The sequence below is a fragment of the Eleginops maclovinus genome, chromosome 7, assembly GCF_036324505.1.
Source record: "Eleginops maclovinus isolate JMC-PN-2008 ecotype Puerto Natales chromosome 7, JC_Emac_rtc_rv5, whole genome shotgun sequence".
Taxonomy (NCBI): Eukaryota; Metazoa; Chordata; class Actinopteri; order Perciformes; family Eleginopidae; genus Eleginops; species Eleginops maclovinus.
Genome location: NC_086355.1, coordinates 4967441 through 4988919, shown reverse-complemented (window position 1 = coordinate 4988919; position 21479 = coordinate 4967441). Strand labels below are relative to the sequence as shown.

Genomic DNA, 21479 nt, shown 5'->3' with positions numbered 1-21479 from the left:
TGTTTTGTGAGTTGAACTCTTGTGTTTTCAGTTGAGGTCACTTTTGGCTTTGTGTTTCTGAGACAGACAGAGGGAAAGTGAACATCTGCTTCCTGTTGTAAAGATCACCGTGTGTGTGTGTGTGTGTGTGTGTGTGTTTTAAAAGCTGTTATTACACATCACATCAATGATGAGTTGGACATTTGTGCTTATCATGCACTAAATATTGCTCATTAGTTCAGTGTGTTAGGGGGGTTTTATCGTTTGCAGTAAAGTGGATAAAGACGACAAAAAACACCTTATAATTCACAATAATGCATCTTAAAGGGGCCCTATATGCTTTTTGGGCTTTTCCCTTTTCTGTAGAGTGTTATAGAGGTTAATGTGTGCAGAATACTAAAATCCCAAAGTTCCGCAGAAGCACCTTACGTTGTACCTCCACTTAATAGCGTTTAACACTTACATCACAACCAAAACAAAAAACCCACAGCGTTTCAGTCAGTCTCGGGAAATGTCCCCCTTGTTATGTCACCAGTAGTTCCTCTCTAATAATAAGCTTCCTTTTATTTATACCCTCAATGACAGCTGTGACGTTAATAGCTCAAACTGTGCTTTTGTTTTCACAGACATGTTTGCGATCATGCCTCAGCGTCCTCTCTGGTCCTCGCATGTTTGCTCTGAGGCAGATTTCCAGACATTTTACAGCTGCTCTGTTTATAAAATTGCTCAAAGTCTTGTTTTATTTGGCCCTGCCGCAGCTGACAGTGAACGGGTTCAGTATGTCTGGACACAAAGGAGACGAGAGGAAGAGAGAGGTTAAATAATCCTGGATTAGCTGAACAGTTTACATGGAGGCAGAACAGGAACACAATGACCAGCAGCTCTGAAAGTGGAGAGGGGGTCATGTGGCGACGACTCTCCCCAAAAAGCCTGGACGAAAATGTGATAGCAGAAGGTCCTGACCCTGCAGATGCCCAATTTTAGGTTCCTATTTGTTTGTTGTGTTCCAACGGTGAGTTAATGTTCAAAAAGCTCTTTATTTTTCTCATACTCCCTGTGCTTTTCACCCTCTGTCTGAAACCAGAGCCCAGTCTGCTCTGATTGGTTAGCTGGCTCTGTTGTGATTAGTGAACAGCTTAATCATGTCCCGCCCCTTAGCCTATCACGTACAATGTGTTGGAGAACTAGCCAACACAAGCACGAGTGTTACGTAGTGATGTTACGTAGTGATGTTACGTGTTACGTGTCTGTGTTAAGGTTTGACACGTTGCAGAAAAAGCACGATAGGGCCTCTTTAATCCCGTTACATGTAAGCCGTTACTCCCCAATTCACATGAGGAGTTCTTTGGGAATGGACGCTGCAGTGCAACATGAATCCCCTTTAAGGACAGGAGGGAAGACGAAGGAACTGTTGACTGCGTTAAAGCGTGGGGGGTGTTGGCGGGGGGGGGGGGGGGGGGGGGGGCTCCGATAACCACCAAGTGAATGATGTCAGAGGAAGCGCCGGGCTTTTAACTGTCCGCCTGTGAGTCATCTGAAAATATTAGCACATGTTTTCATGGGCAAACGTAGTGGAACCTTTAATGGTGTGTGTGTGTGTGTGTGTGTGTGTGTGTGTGTGTGTGTGTGTGTGTGTGTGTGTGTGTGTGTGTGTGTGTGTGTGTGTGTGTGTGTGTGTGTGTGTGTGTGTGTGTGTGTGTGTGTGTGTGTGTGTGTGTGTGTGTGTGTGTGTGTGTGTGTGTGTGTGTGTGTGAGCAGTACATGCACGCACACAGGAACATGCAAATGAATTGTGTTTGTGTGTCCCAGTGTGTGTTCAATGTGTTAATGGCTTACCCATCCGTGGCCTGCACACACTGAGTCACTTCTCAGATGGCACGGCGCCTGAGAGAGGCAGGTGGCAGAGCTCCAGCTACATGTACACACACACACACACACACATGGTTCAGGTAGATTGCGCCATGCACCGCTGTGTTGTTCATCCCTAAACAAGAGCATCATGATAACGCTCAGAGAGTGTGTGTGTGTGTGTGTGTGTGTGTGTGTGTGCGTGTGCGTGTGCGTGTGTGTGCCAGAGGTCACACTTCCATACATACTGGATATTTTCACAGCCAGGAAACAGATGGCTTGGCACAAACAACTTAAATAACAACACCTCACACACACACACACACACACACACACACACACACACACACACACACACACACTCAGGAATATTATGTTCTGTCAACAAAGGGAAATAAACTAGCAAACACAGCCTGTTGCTTCGCTGATGTCAAATGAGGTGTTGTGTGTGTTTTGGTGTAAGAAGATCCATAAACACACTTGTTTCTTATTTGGTGTGAAAAGAACAAGGTGCTCTAGGTGTTCCTCTCTACCTTCTTCTTCTTCTTCTTCTTCTTCTTCTTCTTCTTCTTCTTCTTTGTCTTCGTCTTCGTCTTCATCTTCATCTTCATCTTCATCTGTATCGATTTTCGTTGCAACTGGTCCCTCGTCGATGCTAACCCATGCACAACAAATAGATCACATCCGGATTAAATGATGAAAATTCTGTTCTCTGACTTTTCACCTGTTTTCACAACAAATTGCAATGAAACTGCGATAAACTTACACACACACACACACACACACACACACACACACACACACACACACACACACACACACACACACATTTTTGGCGTTCTACTCTGCCACTTAAGGTAGTGTATCATTAAAGGTTTAAATGTGTGATAAGATGTGGGATTCCATCGGATTAAACAGGCTATTTAGAAGCATGTAATGGACAAAGCTGGCTGTGATTGGCTAATTGGACTCAATTCATTACTCTCTATAATCCATTGGACTCATATGTTATCCTCTCCTCAGGACACAACTCTCTCCCACTTTTGAATCTGTATGACAAAGCTCCTGCTATCACGACCACCCAATGACCTGCAGTAGTAGGACTTTTACTGCCACAAATACTACTTCAGGGTGAGAGCTACTGTTGGATTCAGCATCTGGCAACCCTGCAGGACTCCCTCAAATCTACTAAACAAACACTTAGAATAGAAACTGATTTCTGAACCAAAAACAATCATTCACCTCCGTCATGTTTGGGTTAAAGCAGTGGTGGAATGAAAGTAAGTACATTTACTCAATTACAGTACATTCTTGACATACTAGTACATAACTTGACGAGGCTACGTTATACTTACTACTCCACTCCATTTATTTACCTCTCAACTTTCAGGTTACTTTTTATGTAAACACTTGATATGCTTATATGACGCATTCCTGCACTTCTAATCCACTCACTATTTTACAAAGTATCTGAAGTGTGTCACCATATCAACAAACTAAAATGCCCTTAGAGGTATTTGTAAGTGATGTAAATGGGATGACTTGATATTCTATAAGCATATGGTACTGGAAAAAGAGCTATAAACAGCACTTTTACTTTAATATTAAGTACATGTAGCTGGTTGTACTTCCGTATTTACTTAAGTAACATTTTCAATGTAACACTTTTACTTGTAAAGGATTTTTTGACAATATTATTTCTGCTTTTACACATCTGAGTACTTCGTTCACCGCTGGATAAAAGTCACCGTTACAGCGACAGATGTGTTCAATTCAATATCAATTGAAGCATGTACGGCTTGGGAAAAAGTTCAGTAGTAATTCCTGTGAATTGTCTTTTGTTTTCCCTTAGCGATGTGATGTTTCAACTGCATGAATCATATTGTAAACATCTGTTGCTTAGAAAGGTTATTTGCTGATAGTTGTTGCAAGAATTGGGAGGATTTGGTTGTGGTTGCATCAGACTTTTTTTTTTGTTTGTGTGGATTTGGCCAAATACTTGCTTGTTGAAGCCATTAAACTGACAGCTTTTATCAAAACTTTCAGCTGTTTAAATTGTCACAGTAGATTCACAGTAATAGATTCTGCAGAGGGTGTGATGCCTTCAGAGCTTGATTTTGAAGCTTTAACACCTAAAATGTGAATTGCTGCTATTGTTCACATACTCAAGTGTACTTTCAGTCAAAATGCTTTGAAAAGGGAAATCTTAACGCTACATATTGGAGACACTTGTGTGCTTTGTAGTTTGAAGAAGGCGGTCTACTGTTCCTATCACTGCCTCAGTGCCTGTCGATAAAGAAGTAGGTTTCTCAGGTCGGGGTGAAAGGGTCTCTCTCTGCCCTTTGGATGAACCGGAACGTGGACTCTAAGCTGGACCTGATCTCCCAACATCAGCGTTGGATCACTCTGGTGCTCCTGTGTCTGAGTGGAACAAACAGAGGTGGGACCAAGTCACTGTTTGGCAAGTCCCAAGTAAGTCCCAAGTCTCAGCAGTCAAGTCCAAGTCAAGTCCCAAGTAAAGACAGAGAAGGGCAAGTCGAGTCCAAGTCCAAGTAACACCAAAGCCAAGTCGAGTCCAAGTCCAAGTCCCAAGCTTCTTCGAGTCCTGAACAAGTCATCATGTACTCTTCACTTAATAATGCCATTATCAGACAAACGATCACACAATTTCAACATATCAACCTAATCTTCAGTATTTTTTTATACATACAGATTAAACTATGCATATATTTTATATATCTGTATATACGCATGCGCCCAAAGACCTTCAAAGTATTGTGTGTGAATGGTGGGTTAGAAATGTATGAGCACGGAAGGCACCACTGTCATCCTAAAGTTGGTAAAGCGCCTTGACTAGTGAGGCATGGACTGTGTGGATGCATGTAACTGGCATTGATGCTTCAGTGGATGCCAGTTACAGTAGGTCAACATTTTGCTTAAATCACAAAGAAACCTAATATTTCAATAAAACAATGTTTAATCTGCATAACAATTAAGCAGCATGACTACACACAATGAAAGGTGCTGGGGGTAGGCGCTTGAGAGACAGACAGACAGAGAGAGAGACAGAGTACACCTCCCTAATCTTAGTTATTTGTGTACATACCTGCAAACTCAGAAGGGCTGAAAAAGGTGACAAACTAAACCGTTGTAGGGGGGTCTGGGGGGTCTGGGGGTCTGGGGGTCTGGGGGCATCCCCCCCCACCCCCCCAGCCTTTGTACACGTTGCCTAGCAACGTCGCACATGCGCATTATATCCTGCTCCGCTCCGAGTTATAGTAGTAGGCTATTCATGGGAAACGCATGAACAGCACGTTAAGATCTCGGCCAAGTCGTAATTAAAAGCAGTTGTTCATTATTTAAGTTAAGCGGCGGTAACGCCAGTGTTAAACACGGTGTTAAACACGCAAATGCCGGTTGGTGTGCGTACGGTACTGAGTGTTTATCGGTCCACGGCCGTAATGAACGTGTCGCATTGGTCCATATGTAATGCGCACGTTCTGTTGTTCCCATTGGCATAGAGCTATTGAACATTAACTTTAACAAAGGATACGGATAACATATCGCCCACGGCAGTTTTGTCATTGTATGTATAGCCTATATTTGTATTACGCTATCATCATTCAACATGTAGAATGAACGTGTTATCTATAGAGTCGATTTACATAGATAATTCACAACCATGAACCTAATCTGGATCTTAAACCTGCCAATTGCAACTGAGAGAGACGCAGACCAGACGGACAGCTCTCGACTAGGCTTCCCTTCCGTGGCACAATTGCATCTTTTCCGTAGATGAAATCCGGGGAAATCGTGAATATTAATGAGGGGAAACCCGGGGATTATCCAATCACGCTGGTTAGGTCCCTGATCCAATCCAAAAAGGCCAAAATCCACCACATGATTGCATTGCTCGCACTTGCCTGCCGGCTCTCTCACTTTGCGGTCTTTGGGGCTTCGCAGGTTCGCATTGCAGGGAAGGATGTCCATGATCAGGAAATTTAGCTTTTGACTCGAGGCATGTCAAGTCATTACAAGTAAAAGAGGCAAAGTCCGAGTCAAGTCTCGAGTTAATAGTATTCAAGTCCAAGTCGAGTCGTAAGTCATGCCGAATTTGATCAAGTCAAGTCTGAAGTCATTAAAATCATGACTCGAGTCTGACTCGAGTCCAAGTCATGTGACTCGAGTCCACATGTCTGGGAACAAACCTCTGCAGCCAGGTGTGAACACGTGGTGCTCCATGGTGTTTAAATCAGATGTGTAAGAGCAAAGAATGGGGCCCTATTGTGCTCATTTTCAATGTGGGAGAGGAACTCCCTCTGGGGGAAACTTTGGGATTTTAACGTTTGCAGACCATTTACATGCACAAAAACATAACACACTACAGGGAAGGGATAACCAAAAAAGCTAAATATGGCCTGTTTAAGTGCATACCTTTTGCAATATAAACTGAATGCATAGTGTATGTATACTATATCTAAATGAACTAATTGTTATTTGTATTATTTAAGCCAAATCCACAAAGAATCCTCCCACTGTTTTGAATATGAATTAATACAACGTCTATTATATAGAGTCATGAGCCGCAGGCTAAATATGAAATGCCTTTATATGAGATTGTTTTGTAGATTAGGATAACAGTGAATTTAGGGGTTTACCATCAGGAGTGTTGAGGCTGTTTTTTGACTTGCTGCTTTATACATTGTAAACAGACTGTAAATGGGCTTCCTGTGTTGTTCACTTTGTGCTGCTGGTTTGTTTATTCTGCAGAATCTTCTCACCGATTGTGTAATACAGTGATAACGGGGGAGTTACACACACTGTGCCACTCCCCCCTCTTACATGTGGTGCAAGTCCGACAGACTCGGCGAAGGTTGCCTCTGCTTTTTCGCGCCCACTCGGTTCAGCCGGGGTTCAGAGGTCAAAGGTTCAATTTGTGTAGCAACATCAGGCAGCGTGCTATCAAAACATCTGGCGTCAGCAGCGCTCTGTGTGAACCGCTGTGTAAAATGACAAGAAAAGCTAACAGAAAATGCTAACCCTAACCCAGGGGTGCCCAAACTACGGCCTGTATAAAAGTATATTGGAATACGGCCCACACCTGTGCTTTTCTTATATCGACTTTCTTCAATATGATGTATAATAAACAGATATTTCACAGTAGTAGTCATGTGGTAATAAGCCCACTTTTCAAATAAATTCAGTCAATTAAAGTTGAAAACATTTTATAACAAACCTTGAAATAGACCCTTCATATTTCCCCTTTGTATAATCAATCTGAAGCTTCTGTTTTAAGGAATGAGCTGCAGAGGAAATGAAACCCTATGGAGAGCTGCGTCGTAGACCTTAAACCATATTCAAGTATCAAGCATTACATTTAATTGATTTTGCTAACTTCTAACTTAATGTATGAGTCAACTTACCTCCCCTCTGGCCGAGCCCTTCATATGTTGTTCTGTGTGTGGCCCTCAGGGAACAATGTTTGGACACCCCTACCCTCACCCATCTGTTAGGAAATCAACTTGTAGACGATTCAACCTCAAAGTTTTTGTTTCGTGTTTATTTCTTTAAACGCAACCAATACAATATTTCATAGTGTTCGTGTTTACACTACAACCCATGTTTTGTTTTCTATTTCATTGTTTCATTATTCCTGAAAATTGGTTTTGTGGCTGATTAAAGAATCTGCTAATAAGAATACAGCATCAGAATCAGAATCCCTTTATTGGTCCCACAGAGGGGACATTTAAATTTGCTACAGCAGCAACAGAGCCAAAGACAGCTTTACAAAAGAAAATATGCATTTCAAAAATATTAAGATAAAGAAAAACACACAATTTACAAAACACACATCCTGAAGGAGATATAGCAGCCAGGGGAATATTGCACAGTTATGAACAATGGCATATTATGTTTATATATTGCACATAAATTGTTTTTGCACAACTGGTCAGTTTTTTGTTGTATGTATGGGGGTCTTCCAGGGGCCATCCTGGAGGGGGTGGGACACATTGTCCAGCAGGGAGGACTAGCTTGGCTGCCATTCTCCTGTCATCATCTGGTTTTCTTCAATACATAAATACAACATGTTTTAAAGAGGTTTGTGAGGTTGTCAAAACATTCGCTGTTTCCAGCTTTTAATATGTGATGATATGCAGCTTTTGTTTGTTTCTTCAATTTCTTAAGGAGTATTTCATGAGAATACATTAGATCATTTTACCAAAAATCTCACATTTAATCAGTAAAAGGGCTGAATGCACAGCTGTATTGGGAGAGATTTATCTTTACAACATGTCTCATCCTCCTGTATCACTTGAGTTTCTGCCATAAAGTAAACCACCCTCGGGAGCTGAGAATTTGTGAATGAAACCATTTGCGTTCGTAAACAGTCCTTGTTTCTATATCAGTTTGTCACAGAGACAGGATAAGCGCTATATGTTCCCGCTGTGCATTTCAGTAAAGAAAGTCTGACGCAGAGACACATAGAAAGGGAACCCCCCCCTCTGCTCTGTTGGTTTCCTATCAGGTCTCTTGCTGACTCACTGAAACAGATGTACAATCCATTCCCTGTGCCCCCCCCCCCCCCCCCCCCAACACCCACACACATTTGCAACTGACATGGTTATAGCTACACTGAAGAGATGCCGTAGAGAAAAGGATAAATTACTTTTGTGAGAAGATGCATTACTCAACACTTCCTTGTAAACCCCAACTCTCCCTTACAGTCACATATTGATTTATGTGTGTGTGTGTGTGTGTGTGTGTGTGTGTGTGTGTGTGTGTGTGTGTGTGTGTGTGTGTGTGTGTGTGTGTGTGTGTGTGTGTGTGTCATCAGGTTTTCCAGTGAAGCAGGAAACACAATTCAACATTTGCAGTCAGTTACATAGCTGTATAAAAGATACTGACCCTCACTAACAAAACAAGGATTACCTAAGCTGATGCCAAAAGGCGTGTGTAACTCAAATTTACCAAATGTATACACACACTGCAGAGAAAAAGAACCAGCTGACACAGAGCTGAGTCACTGCAAAGGTTTTCCAATTATGGTTCCAATTTCTGCCTGAGACAACAGTGGAAAATATTGGCAAAACACAGATTTGCAGCCAAATGTATATTGATATGACTTGTTCGATTGTCATGTGGACCAGGAGGAGAAGGGGACGGTCTGGAGATGTAGAAATGGAAGTGGCAGACAGGGTCACACTTTGGTAAAAGTGCTACATTTAAATGTCCATGTTTAATGTTACGCTGTGATTTTTGACTTAGGGGAATCTGAACGTACTGCTTAAAACACAAATAATAACAATTACTGACCAACGAAACATGATAAATCAGCCACTTCTGGATGACTGAAATATGTCTTGCTGCTGCCCTACATAGCAGTACATAGCTTTACTCACTTTATAAGTATACCTCACAAAACTGCAGTTCAGAAAATGTTTCCCTTCACGCTGTCATCATCAATTTTCAAAATAAAACCCCACGCCCTTATTGTGGCAGGGGCATCCTGTGGTCTAAACCTTTCTTTTATTTTCCAAAGAATCATCAAACATGCTTTTGGTTTCCTCCGTCATTCAGAAAAAAACATATCTGCTGCAGTGAGGAAGAAACTCTTTTTCCAGGTAACGTGGGGGGGGGCTCTCCAATGCAGCTGTCCTGTTTGTCAACGGTGGTTATATGTGTGTGTGCAACAGAAGCAGATCTACAGAAGAATGTTTGTATGTCTTTCCTGGAAATTACGTGGATATAGATTTAAGGGAGGGTCCTGCTGTGTTAGTGTGGCGTTCACTTAACACATGTGACGTAAAACGACTGCTCAGATTTCTTCTTCTGCTTTTAAACCAAGTTATATAAAAAATACATGTAAATAAATCAAAATATACCACAGCAAATTCCTTGTATGTGGAATCTACTTGGTTATAAAAACGATTCTGATTCTTTACATATGTAAATATAGATATGTGTATTTTTCAATTGTGTTTTTTGGCCAATTGTAGTTAATCAAAGGTTTTAATAATGTTGTATACATTTCCGAAAATACATTTTTAAAAATAATTAAATGAAAGAAATATTTGTATTAATAATCATCAAAAATAAAAGAAGCTCTTCCATAATATTAACTATATTCATTAGAAAAAACACGTGTTATTACCCTTTAAAGAGTTCACCATACAGTTGGACCGTTTTTTAATTATTACCATTATTTTTTCATAATATTGGGAATGTGCTTTTACTCCTCTGTGTATGGGAGTTTTGTCAGCTCTTAATTCATATCAAAATAATAAAGGAGTAGAATGTAATATTACTTAAAGTGAAAAACAAACAGGTGTTATTTAAAATGTGCATTAATATAAACAAAAACAGAAACAGGCTGATTTTCAAACGAAACGTCACAGAACGCCGGCTGCATGGAGACGACCCTGGTTACCGGGCAACGCAAAAACCTCGCCGACCAATGAGATGCTTAGTTTGGCGCATTGCTACAATCAAACTCAACGATTTCACGCCTGTGTGAGCTGATGATGATGAAATTAGTACTTTTCTCGGTAAATATACAACAATTTGTGTTTCATGTTCAACTTAAAACATATATAGGATAGCATATTACAGATATTGTATTAATAGTGAACTTTTATTTTGTTAAAACCACACTGAGGGGACTGTGTTATGCCACGGCTGTGCATGTGTTTCAGTGGGTCGTGCTTCGGCTTTATAAAACAGGCGTGTCTTACAGCAGACGGTTCAAATAGTGACTGTTCAGCAGCACCGTATTTGTTTGTCTCCCAGCAATTGGATTATGAGGAGGTGTCTGCACGAAATCCAAGTTAACATCTTCTTTTTCTGACTGAATGCTTTTTCAGAGGACGCTTTTGAAAATGTATGTACTACTTTTACGGTTCATTTATGTGATTATGTCCAGAAAAAAAGTCGTGTTTTAACTCCACATGTTGGGAATGACACGCTTTTTAAACTTTTACCCGGTCGGTAGGCATGATTCAAAACGTGACATGATATTTTACTTTTACCCCCCTCTGTTTCCTTCATTATTCCAGTGCGTATGTTAAACGTGACTTTGCTGAATGTTCAGATTCGTCGCCATATGTTTTCAAATTGAGTCAAACTTAACGTTTCCTACTTATCGTTATGGCAACAAGAGTTACCGTTAGATTTAAATCTCATTCATGTTTTAGACCAAGTAACTTCATCCGTTAGCAACCATGGAAACGTTTTTATTAAACTTAAACGTTGCACTCGTCACCGGCCAATTGATCAGTCAGCTGGAACAAATGAGTATGACATTTTTGACGAAACATGGGATTCGCTCATTTGTGTTTATTGGTCAGTGGTGTATTCTTAAATAAGACTTAAATTACAGCTGGAGGTCAACAGCTACACTGCAGCATACGAAGTAGTTAAATGTAGCTGCACGTTTACCAGCATTGATCAACGTCCTTAATTATCCTCAAAACATGTGACAATAATCTGAAACGAGCCAATCTGCAGAATGAGCCTTTTTAAAACTTGTTGTACTTCAGTAAATTGAGTATATTTTGATGCTAATACTTGCACTTGAGTAACATTTTGAAAGGAGGACTTTTTTATTTTTGTAAAAGAGTCTTCCTAACTTTTTCTTAAAGTGCAAGATCTGACTACTAAACCCAATCTCTGTTTTTGGGGTTGTTGTTTTTTTGAAAACCCTGGCTTTAGTTGTTTGTCGTGACTTTAAAGTTAGTTGGTGTGTTTGTCTCTCAGCGGTTCTGGAATAAAAGCCAGGCTCGCGGTGTTCTAGAAGCCTCGCGCTCTCTCCTCTACTGTGTGTGTGAGCAACAGAGTGAGCTAGCAGGTTGTCTCGTGCTCACATTCAGCTGTGCTCGTGCTTTAATGGGTCATGATGTTTCTACTGTTTAGTGACATCTTTCAACACGGATGTTCTAACTTGTTTTATTCAACTTGTTTGACAGTGTCCTTTTTATTTCCATTTTAATTTTAGTAGTGGGATCTGTTTTGGCGTATATTTATATTGTATGTGGCTGAATATATTTTCACAGTTTTTTTTAAATGTATTTACTGTTTTTATTTGTATTTAATTAATATTTATTCCTTTATTTTTTGATAACCTTCTGCAGGTGTAACGACATACTCTCTCAACTTGGCTTCACTAAAATACATCAATTTATCTATTTTAGAATAGTGATGTTTGTGTATTTTGCTTGGTTTGGGTCCCATTTTAAAAGCCACAACTAACATCTGTTTTCTCTCCTTCCTCCTCAGCTAATCTGAACTTTGTGAGAAGATGGAAAACAAGGAGGAATCAAAGAGTTGTTCCGTCAGTGTGCTGACCTGGGACCAGGTGAGCCGGCTCAATGAAGTTCTGACGGAGGTTGTGCCTGTCCACGGACGGGGAAACTTCCCCACCTTAGAGGTGCGGCTGAAAGATATTGTGGCCCGGGTGCGCTCCCGCCTGGAGCTGCGCGGCATCAGAGTGAAGGACGTGCGGCTCAACGGCTCCACAGCCAGCCACGTACTGGTGCAGGATATTGGCTGGAGCTACAAGGATCTGGACGTTATCTTCAGGGTGGACCTGCCGCACGAGTCAGAGTACAGGCTCATTAAGGATGTGGTGCTGGGAACCCTGCTGGACTTTCTGCCTGAGGGTGTCAACAAGGAGAAAATTACACCCATGACTCTCAAAGAGGCTTACGTGCAGAAGCTGGTGAAGGTCAACACAGAGCAGGACCGCTGGAGTCTGATCTCCCTGTCCAACAACAACGGGCGCAATGTGGAGCTGAAGTTTGTGGACTCAATACGCCGGCAGTTTGAGTTCAGTGTGGACTCCTTTCAGATTGTGCTGGACTCCATGCTCTCCTACTATGAGCTGGCACAGACGCCCATGTCTGAGGCCTTTCACCCCACAGTGAATGGGGAGAGTGTGTACGGGGACTTCAGCATGGCACTGGGCCACCTGCGGGACAAGCTCATCGACACCAAGCGGCCCGAGGAGATCCGTGGTGGGGGCCTGCTGAAATACTGCAATCTGCTGGTGCGGGACTTCCGACCTGCCAGCGAGGAGGAGTTCAAGGCCCTGGAGCGCTACATGTGCTCCCGCTTCTTCATTGACTTCCCTGACATTGGTGAGCAACAGCGCAAGGTGGAGGCCTACCTGCAGAGCCACTTTGTGGGGGAGGAGAAGAGCAAGTACGACTACCTCATGATCCTGCGGCGAGTCGTCAACGAGAGCACGGTGTGCCTCATGGGACACGAGCGGCGGCAGACGCTCCACCTCATCTCGCTGATGGCCTTCAGAGTGCTGGCGGAGCAGAACGCCATCCCCGACGCGTCCTGCGTCACCTGCTACTATCAGCCGGCGCCCTATGTCCGAGACCACAACTTCAGCAACTACTATGTGGCTAACCAGAACATTCCAACATGGCTGCCATGTAACTGACATCAAGTGGATGGACGTAAAAGAGGGCCTGCCGCCGCCGCCGCTGCTGCTTTGGAGACGAGAGAAGGAATAAAAAAAAAAACAGAAAAAAATATATTGAGGCAATAAATACAAAGTTCCTCTCAAGGCACAATTATATTTAAGTGGACAGGTGTTTGCTTTGTTTCTTTTGGAATACTTTCTCATTCCCATCTACAGAGTTGTCTAGGTCATTGACTAGAAAGTGATATTTTTAAGTGTTTAGACTTTCTTTATTTTTTTTCTCATGTTTGGTTGTTTTCCTGTTTATCAGAGTTGTGTTTTGTGCCTTGACCTCCAGGTTTATGCCCCAATAGTTTATAAGTATTGGCTATGTTTTTGAAAAAGGGAAGAAAATAATGTTATAGCCTAAAATGATTTTTTCTCCTGTGATTTAGAAAAAAAATACAAACATGAAAAGGCAGAAAAAAATGTAAAATATTTAAAAATATTATTATTGGGGAAGGGGTAATATAATAGGTGACGAGCCCCAAAAAAAAGCAGAGCACCGTGTTATAAATATGTTTGCTTTACTGGGGAGGGAAAAAGGTGGTACACTAATAACTTTGTTCAGATATGAAGAGGGAAGCGAGCGGAGTCCATTTATTTTTAATTAATTTAGACATGTAAATATCTCAGACATTTGTAGTCTCCCTATAATGCCGGCAGTGCCTGTGATTTGTAAACTGTGCAGGAGATTTAAAAAAAAGTGTGTATTTTTATTTTCCACTTTGAATTTCAGTGTAGGACGAGCTCCCCTCCTCCCCCACTATCCTGTCTACTCAGACCTGTACTTTCAGTGGAGGCGGGCTCCGAGGGAGACAGTTAGGGCCTCAGAAAGACGGGCTCCTGTGTGTCTGAGGAGTTTATGCTCCTCTGTGTTTTTAAGTCGCTTCCAAAGCCTCACAAGTGACCTCAAGACATCACAATCTTCTGGCCATTGTGGGAAGCTCTCTGACCAGGAGAGCATTCGGCCAGCCTCGCTGCCTGGGAGTCCCTTCCCTAAAAAGGAGCAGCACATGGTGGGCCCCGCTGTGTCGTCCCTCAAAACCATTGCAGGCTCGGCAGCAGCCCTGAAATGGGATCCTCCTCTGACGCAGCTCACTGACTGGCTCTCAAACTATAATTATCCTCTTTTTCTTTTTCACTGGGGGGTGATATCGTCGGTGCCCTGACACCTTACATGTGTGGGCAGCTGAGTCACTTCCTGTCCTCTCTTCACCACGCAGTGTTTGAACCCCTTTTGTGGTCATGGAGCCAGACACCAGAGAGTGCAGCTGGTATGTCGAGAGAGAATATCTGCCAGTGGGATTCCTCTCCCCTTTGGGAGCTTGAACTGAGGAAGCTACAACTGCCCCCCCCTGAAAAATGTGACTGAGGTGCCTCTTTAAACTTATGAATTACTATTTGTAGCCACGCTTATTATAGGCAGTTAATTTTGAGCTCTTGCTGTGCAGTTAGCTGATGGGACGCGTCATATCTCCTCTCCACTCTCCTGATGTTACAGCATCCAGAGTGGAGTGGGGGGGTTGCAGTTCTTATGTAAGGGACAGCTGCTGCGATCCCCTCTGTTTCCCAGAAGCTCCCCTCCTGCTCGCTGCCTTTCTGCTGCTTGTTCCATAGATAACCAGCAGCGCCTCTTATCTGGCTGGCGCACGACTCCTGGCTTGGGAGGTGAATTGTTGGGGCGGTCAGCTCGGCCTCCTCTGCAGGTCACGCCCCGGGGTCAGGGCACGCTCTGCTGCTGAACTTTGGTGTGAGATTTTCCATAGTCTCTTTTTAACAACAAGTCAGGTGTCACACGCTGTCTCGCTCTGGACTAAAGTTACAACCAGCAACTGCAGGGTGCCTTTGACTCTTTGGAGAGCTTTTTTAAGGTTCTTTTAAAGGACGGAAAGCATTTCTCATATTTAAAATCAAGTGCATGATCCGCGACTGCATCTTAGATTATTAGAGATACCATCCATTCGTCGTTGGGCCGCAAATTAGTTATGGTTTGAGTTTTTGTGGTTTTGTCTTTCAGTCCCAAACCATTATTTTCCTTGAAAGCCATCCGTCTACTCATTCCTGTCAGTGGTTCTGTCTTTCCTACCAGTTTGGGCCTTGTTGTCACAGCCATGTTGACCTCAGTCGTGCCTGAATTTTTTTAATCCAACTCTTGTTTTTCTAAACATTATATTTCTACACCCTGGCTAGCAGTTGCAGCTCCACCGGGCCTGATGCAACCTGGCAACTTTTCTTTGTGTTCCTATCCAAACCAAAGCAATACCTGAAGTGCACTGAGCCAGAATCTGGCACAGTAGCTGGAGGTCGCCCAGCAGAGACCCCTCACTGACAGAAGCACTTTATAGAGGCCTTGTTTTACTCCAAACCCAGCCCCCTGAGAGGAATGTAAATAAGCTAATGCGGTTGTCTTGCTGGAGGGATTTGAGCTGGTTCTCAGGGACATATAATGTGTTTTTGAGGGCTTTGTTTTGTCCCTTCTATTTTAGAAGGGTGACTAGGTTTAATCTGTCTCTCACATTGAGGCATCCCCTTCTTGCACTTAATGTTGTGTCTTCTTTCTGTCTGTGATAATTGTACCAGCAGGTTCTTATTAGAGTAGATCATGCCTGAAGGTGGAGGTAGCTACCAGACTGGAGCGTGCAGCATTGGCTGTTGCTCTGATCACCTCTCAACGGGTCGTCCCATCTCTGTTCGGTGCCAACAGCTGGATTCACTCTCTGAACATAATCTGTGCCTTGTTTCAAAGCCAGGGGGCAAAACATTGATTTGGTGCTGAACAGCATCACATAATCTCAATCATTCCCCCATTTGTTAATCCCCTCTGAGAGATGACGAATGAAAGCTTGGAGCCACATTTATAAACCAGCGAGACGGTAAAGTCTGTTTGAGCGCAGCGAGGAACGGCCCCTTTTTTGGGGGCTATTTGTTGACATCGCTCACAACGTGCGTTTTCTAGACGATCGATGGTGAACGCAGCCTGGAATGTAAATACTCATGCGTTGTGTGTACGCCCCGACCTTCATGTGTTTACGTTGTTGTGGTTTTCTGATGACTGAAGATGTGTTCCTGTTCAATGAAAGCTTTACTTTTCCCATCCACTAGAGGAAAGTGGGGGTGCAGTGACTCATGTTAAATCATTTCATCATCTGTGTGTGTGTGTGTGTGTACTTTTTGCCAAGGACGATGTGGAGAAAAGAAAAGCACACACTTTATTTTCTGCTGTAAACTACGTATTAAACCTGTGCTTCTCTCACCCCCCCCCGCCTCTGATTGTCCCACTTGTTTGGGCCTTTGTTTATTAGTACAGCGTGTTTTTATTTACGACACCTGTAGATGTGGTTTTTGCGTTGGGGGGTGCAGAGAAAGAATGGATTGTATGTGTAGTGGTTATGTGTCTAAAGTCTTACACCATGGGAATGTGATGGAGACTTTCTTACTCTTCCTCTGTGAAGTGTTGTGAATATCATTGCAGCAGATCTGTGTTTACGTTAATGTGTGTGTGTGTGTGTGTGTGTGTGTGCTTGTCTGTATGTGTGTATGAGCAAGTGGCTATAAAAGTAAAAAAAAAAAAAAAAAACAAGTGAGAAGAAATTTGTCGCACTATATATTTTTTTGAAATAGTTTAATGCAAAAGAGCTTTTGTCAGCTTCGTGATTGTGACGATGAGTTGATGGTTACCACCATTATACTATTTCATTTTTCAGGACTTTTACCTCACTTGAGTTTTTCCTTTTGAATGGAAATGTACATGTACATCAGGAAATGTGTTTGAAGAGGAAATAAAGAATAAAAGTATTAAATGCAAATTCTGTTTCAGCTGTTTCTGTCCAAATCTCACCTGTCAAGCTGTGTCTGAAAGATTCATCCTAAACTAGTATTTCAATTGATTTGTGTTTCAAAAAAATAGTTTATGCGTTTTCTGTTGAAACATAAAAACCCACCTGCTAACATTGTAATGCTAGATATGTCGGAATACCATTTTAAAATGTAACGTTAGAAGGAGAACATGTCCAGTTTCACTTTTTTGAGGGGGTTTTGTTTTGTCAACAAAAAAATACTCCTTAAATGAAGTTGTGTAAGAAGTATTCATATCCTTTACTTTAATAAAAGTTCTAATATGACCCTATAAAACTACTCTAATACAAGTCCTGCACTGAGAATATTACTTCAATATCATCAGGAAAAGGTCTTTAAAGTATTAAATGTAAAGATACTCAATACTACTAAAGATTTGAGAATACAAAATATATTTTCCCAATACTTTATTGAGATTTTTCTCAGGAATTTGTCTTTGGCACATTGGATTACAGTTATTTCCTAAAATATACCGCTGTAAAATAATTGTCCCATCTGCCCAAACACTACATTTAATAATTAAAAACCTGCAGTCAAATGGCTCATTCACAAATGAAACATTAACCCTATTACTTTACCATGGTTCGAATTCACAGTTAATCAGAATGCATGTACAGGAAGTGGCATTGTTTTGTTTCTATAGCTGTAGTTTGAACTTCCTTCCTTCCGCCTGTGAAGATGAACTGAACCCGAGATGTTTCCCGTCTTCTTCACGTTGGAAGGGGTTAGCCGGAACGTCCGTCAGCTCTGCTTCCAGAAATCTAAATGGTGTTGATGCTGATCTGAGTGCAGCGGAAACAACCCATTCAGCCAGACTTTGTATTGGGCAATAAACCCTGGGCATTGCTTTAGTGTACAGGAGTTCCTCTGAGCATTAGAGCGTATATGACCCTCCATACATCTCCATACATTCACACCTGACTCTGACCACTCAACAGGAGGAGGCTTAACCTCAACTCTTCATGCATGGAACTGGAAATTTCTCCTTTCTGCTCGCTGCTCATCCTCCTCTGATGTAAGTGCTGCATATCTATCATGTCATGTTTGCCTCGACAGGATGAGTCCTTGAGTCACTCGCTTCCATTCATAAAACACTGACTTATCTAAAGCGATGACTCATGGAGGTGCAGCAGTAAAGTGCTCTGACCTCATCGACTTTTTTCCATTCGCCTCCGTCCACATGCTGATGCCTCTTTACGCATTGTAATAACCTTTATTTTACATCAATGCCTCAATTCCTCCTCCTCTTCCTCCTCTGTGGTTGTGGTTTCATATGAATCATGCTGCAAATATCATACATGACAACCGTTATCTTCCGTCCTCTAAGAAAAATGTAGCTCTTTCCCCTTAGAACGTGCATCAAATTGAGTTAAATATTAAAACTGACCCTACAATAACTAAGTTCCTATGTATAAACATACCTAATAGTATGAAGCAATCAAAAATAATAATAAATATGTATATACTGTATATATATTTAAATGGTGCTATAAAAGTGGCCTAGATATCTTTACTAATAATCGACTTTGAATTGAATTTTTTTTTTTATGGGCTAAACAAAGATATTGTTGGTATTTTTTTTAAACTGATTTTATTATATTTTTATATATATTTCTGTATTATTATTTAATATTATTATTATTATTATTATTCTATTTTTCAAGGTGTATGTTTAGGGTTGCAAAGCAGCAGCTGGCCCCTCTGTGTTCATCATCTGCCTGTTAGAGCTGCAGTGTTTTAGTGAACCGCTCCTCTCCTCTCCTCTCCAGAATAGAACTTGTTGTTATGAAACTAACTCTCAGAGCCACAGTGAATATTCTCTTTAAATCAGCTGTAGGGAACCGGAACCTCTCTGCTGCACGTTTCCCACTTTTATTTCATGAACAAAATAATAAAAATGAGACTATATTCAAAAGGTGAAATCCAATGTGTAAACTCAAACTATGAACCTCTTGTTTTTTTCTGTGGATGAATATTCAACCCACAGTCACTTTTGTGAGGTTGACCAAAAACCAAACGGCCAAGTGTTTGTATTCGTCCACAACACATTTCTATTTCCTTTAATTGAGTCGTCGCCTTTTCTCAGTCACAGTAAAGCCTCTCGTTTCCTGAGTTTCCGCCGCAGAGAAGTGATAACTGGCTACATTGAGAGAGTGTCAGGGCCTGAACAAAACCACACAACCCCCTCCCTACCCCCTGCACATGAACTCTCCTGCACACACTCTCACACTCTCACACACAGAAACCCCTCCAGCAGTGTTCGGCCAGGTCAAACAATGCACGATTTCTGGAAAAATACTGATACAAGTATGCGGGGGAGAGTGAGACAATGGAGAGTTATCACAGAGCAGAGTGTGTGTGTGTGTGTGGGGGGGTGAGATACCACTCTAAGGTTCACATACCTGCCACTGGTCTCCAATAGCTGAATGTGTTCTTCTGTTCTCAGTTTTCATTGTTGAATTGAACTTATTTTGATTTTGTAAGTGTCAATTGGGGGGGTGGTGTGGATATTCTTTCCAGGGTCCAGGTCCAACTTAAGAAAAGACTCCCCCTGTCTGTTGTTGAAATACATCAATAGTGTCCTTGGTCAATTGCTCAGAGATGTCCCGCCCCTTCAAGCACAATGCGTTGGAGCGCTAGCCAATAGAAGCTCGATTGTCACATTGTGATGTCACTATGTTTCCGAAGTAAACAAAGGTGTCCAACGGAGGCGTTTCAGGCAGGGGGGGAGTGTGTGGGAGGAGGGAACTTCGGGATTTTAGCCTTTTAAGACCATTTACATGCACTAAAACCTATATAACACACTCCAAAAAGCACAGCAGGGCCTCTTTAAATCCTGTTTCATGTCCAGATGACGTAAACGCATGTTGAACTGAAGTTTTAAAAGGATATTAAAAACACTTTGTCCGTATCTGAACGATCAAATAATGACTTAGCTATCAGTTTATGAAGCAGCAATATGTGTAGAGGAGGGGGTTTATTTTTCAGTTTCACAACGCTCTCGCTGTGTGACTGTAAAAACACAAGCTTGATGATTTATTAGCAGAGCTGATGCAGGATCCATCGTTATAACTGGAGCCTTTGTGAGAAGCAGAAACTTGTTGGGGTATTTCACCACGCTGATGTTCACCAATCCTCCCACAGCTGATGCTCAGTGGCCTCGCTGCAAATGGAGGATTTTGTTGCCACCATTTTTGTGTGGTGATTAATATTAAAAATATGCTCTCTGTTCCTTCCTGTTTGTGGGGTCCGGGGGCTTCAGGGTGGATTAATTAGCAATTAAATTCTGATTCACTATCCAGAGGAGAAGTCATCAGCAGCCATGCGAACCTTCCAAGAGTAATGAGCTGCAGCAGAGATAGCATCTGTTTCCTGGGTTGATGGTTTTGCTGATTGTGTGTAGTGTTTTATTTGTTGTGTTAGTGTGTTACAGGCGGGGGAGCATGTTGAAAACCTCCTCATGTCATATCTCCTGGCTGAGGATAAACTGCTGAGTCACCAGGCGTCCTTTACACTGAGGCGTCTGCTGTTATTCATGCCCTGCTCCGTATTAGAGAGTATTACTTCGTTTCCTGCTGCCTTCCACTACATTTGTAATTGTGTGTAACTACATCACTGTTGTCCCTGCTCCAGCTCCACTGCTTTCTCTTAAATACTTTCTACTTTACAACATTTATTTGATCACTTTTGCTAGTTACTTTGCAATATTGGCCCATTTGTGGTAGTACAAGAAAAAAAACATGAGGAAACCTAGATCATGAAACTCTATATTAAAAGGGCCCTTTTATGCCTTTTCCTGTAGTGTGTTATATAGGTTTGTGTGCATGTAAATGGTCTGCAAAGGCTCAAATCCCAAAGTTCCCTCCAGAGAAACATAGTTTTAGCTAGAGGAGATTAGAAGCTTGATTGATTGTAGTATAAGCCTGACTTTCACCCTAAAACAATGTAGTGTTAAACAGTTGTTTCCCTTTGAAATGACATTTATCACAATTTAGTTCACTTTTTACAAAGAGTTGCTGTGGACACTCAAATATTACGGCCACAATCTTCCACAAACTGTTGCCCGAAAGTTGGAAGCTCACTATTGTCTAAAAATATTAATGATATAAGATCTACATCAATTGGAGCAGCACTAGCAAAAAACAGTAAATGGACCGGAGGGTCGAAACAGCAATTACAAATGTGTATTTAAAGGTGAATCTGCAGGTAAATGTTAAATGTAACACTTTTTGGGTGTTCAAATCCGCTCTTTTGAGATCACTTTACCAAGGTTGCTTCATGAAAAGTCCAAGAGTTTAAAAGCAACTCCAACTAGGGACTACCTTTT

General features: G+C 41.8%; 1 protein-coding gene across 1 annotated transcript; it reads left to right on the top strand.

Annotated features, from left to right (window-relative positions):
- Nucleotides 1-10580: 10580 nt before the first annotated feature.
- Nucleotides 10581-17103, top strand: tent5c (terminal nucleotidyltransferase 5C). The gene is made up of 2 exons (XM_063887730.1): nt 10581-10705; nt 12100-17103. The coding sequence occupies exon 2, from the start codon at nt 12122-12124 to the stop codon at nt 13271-13273; it is 1152 nt and encodes a 383-aa protein (XP_063743800.1). The 5' UTR covers nt 10581-10705; nt 12100-12121; the 3' UTR covers nt 13274-17103.
- Nucleotides 17104-21479: the final 4376 nt, after the last annotated feature.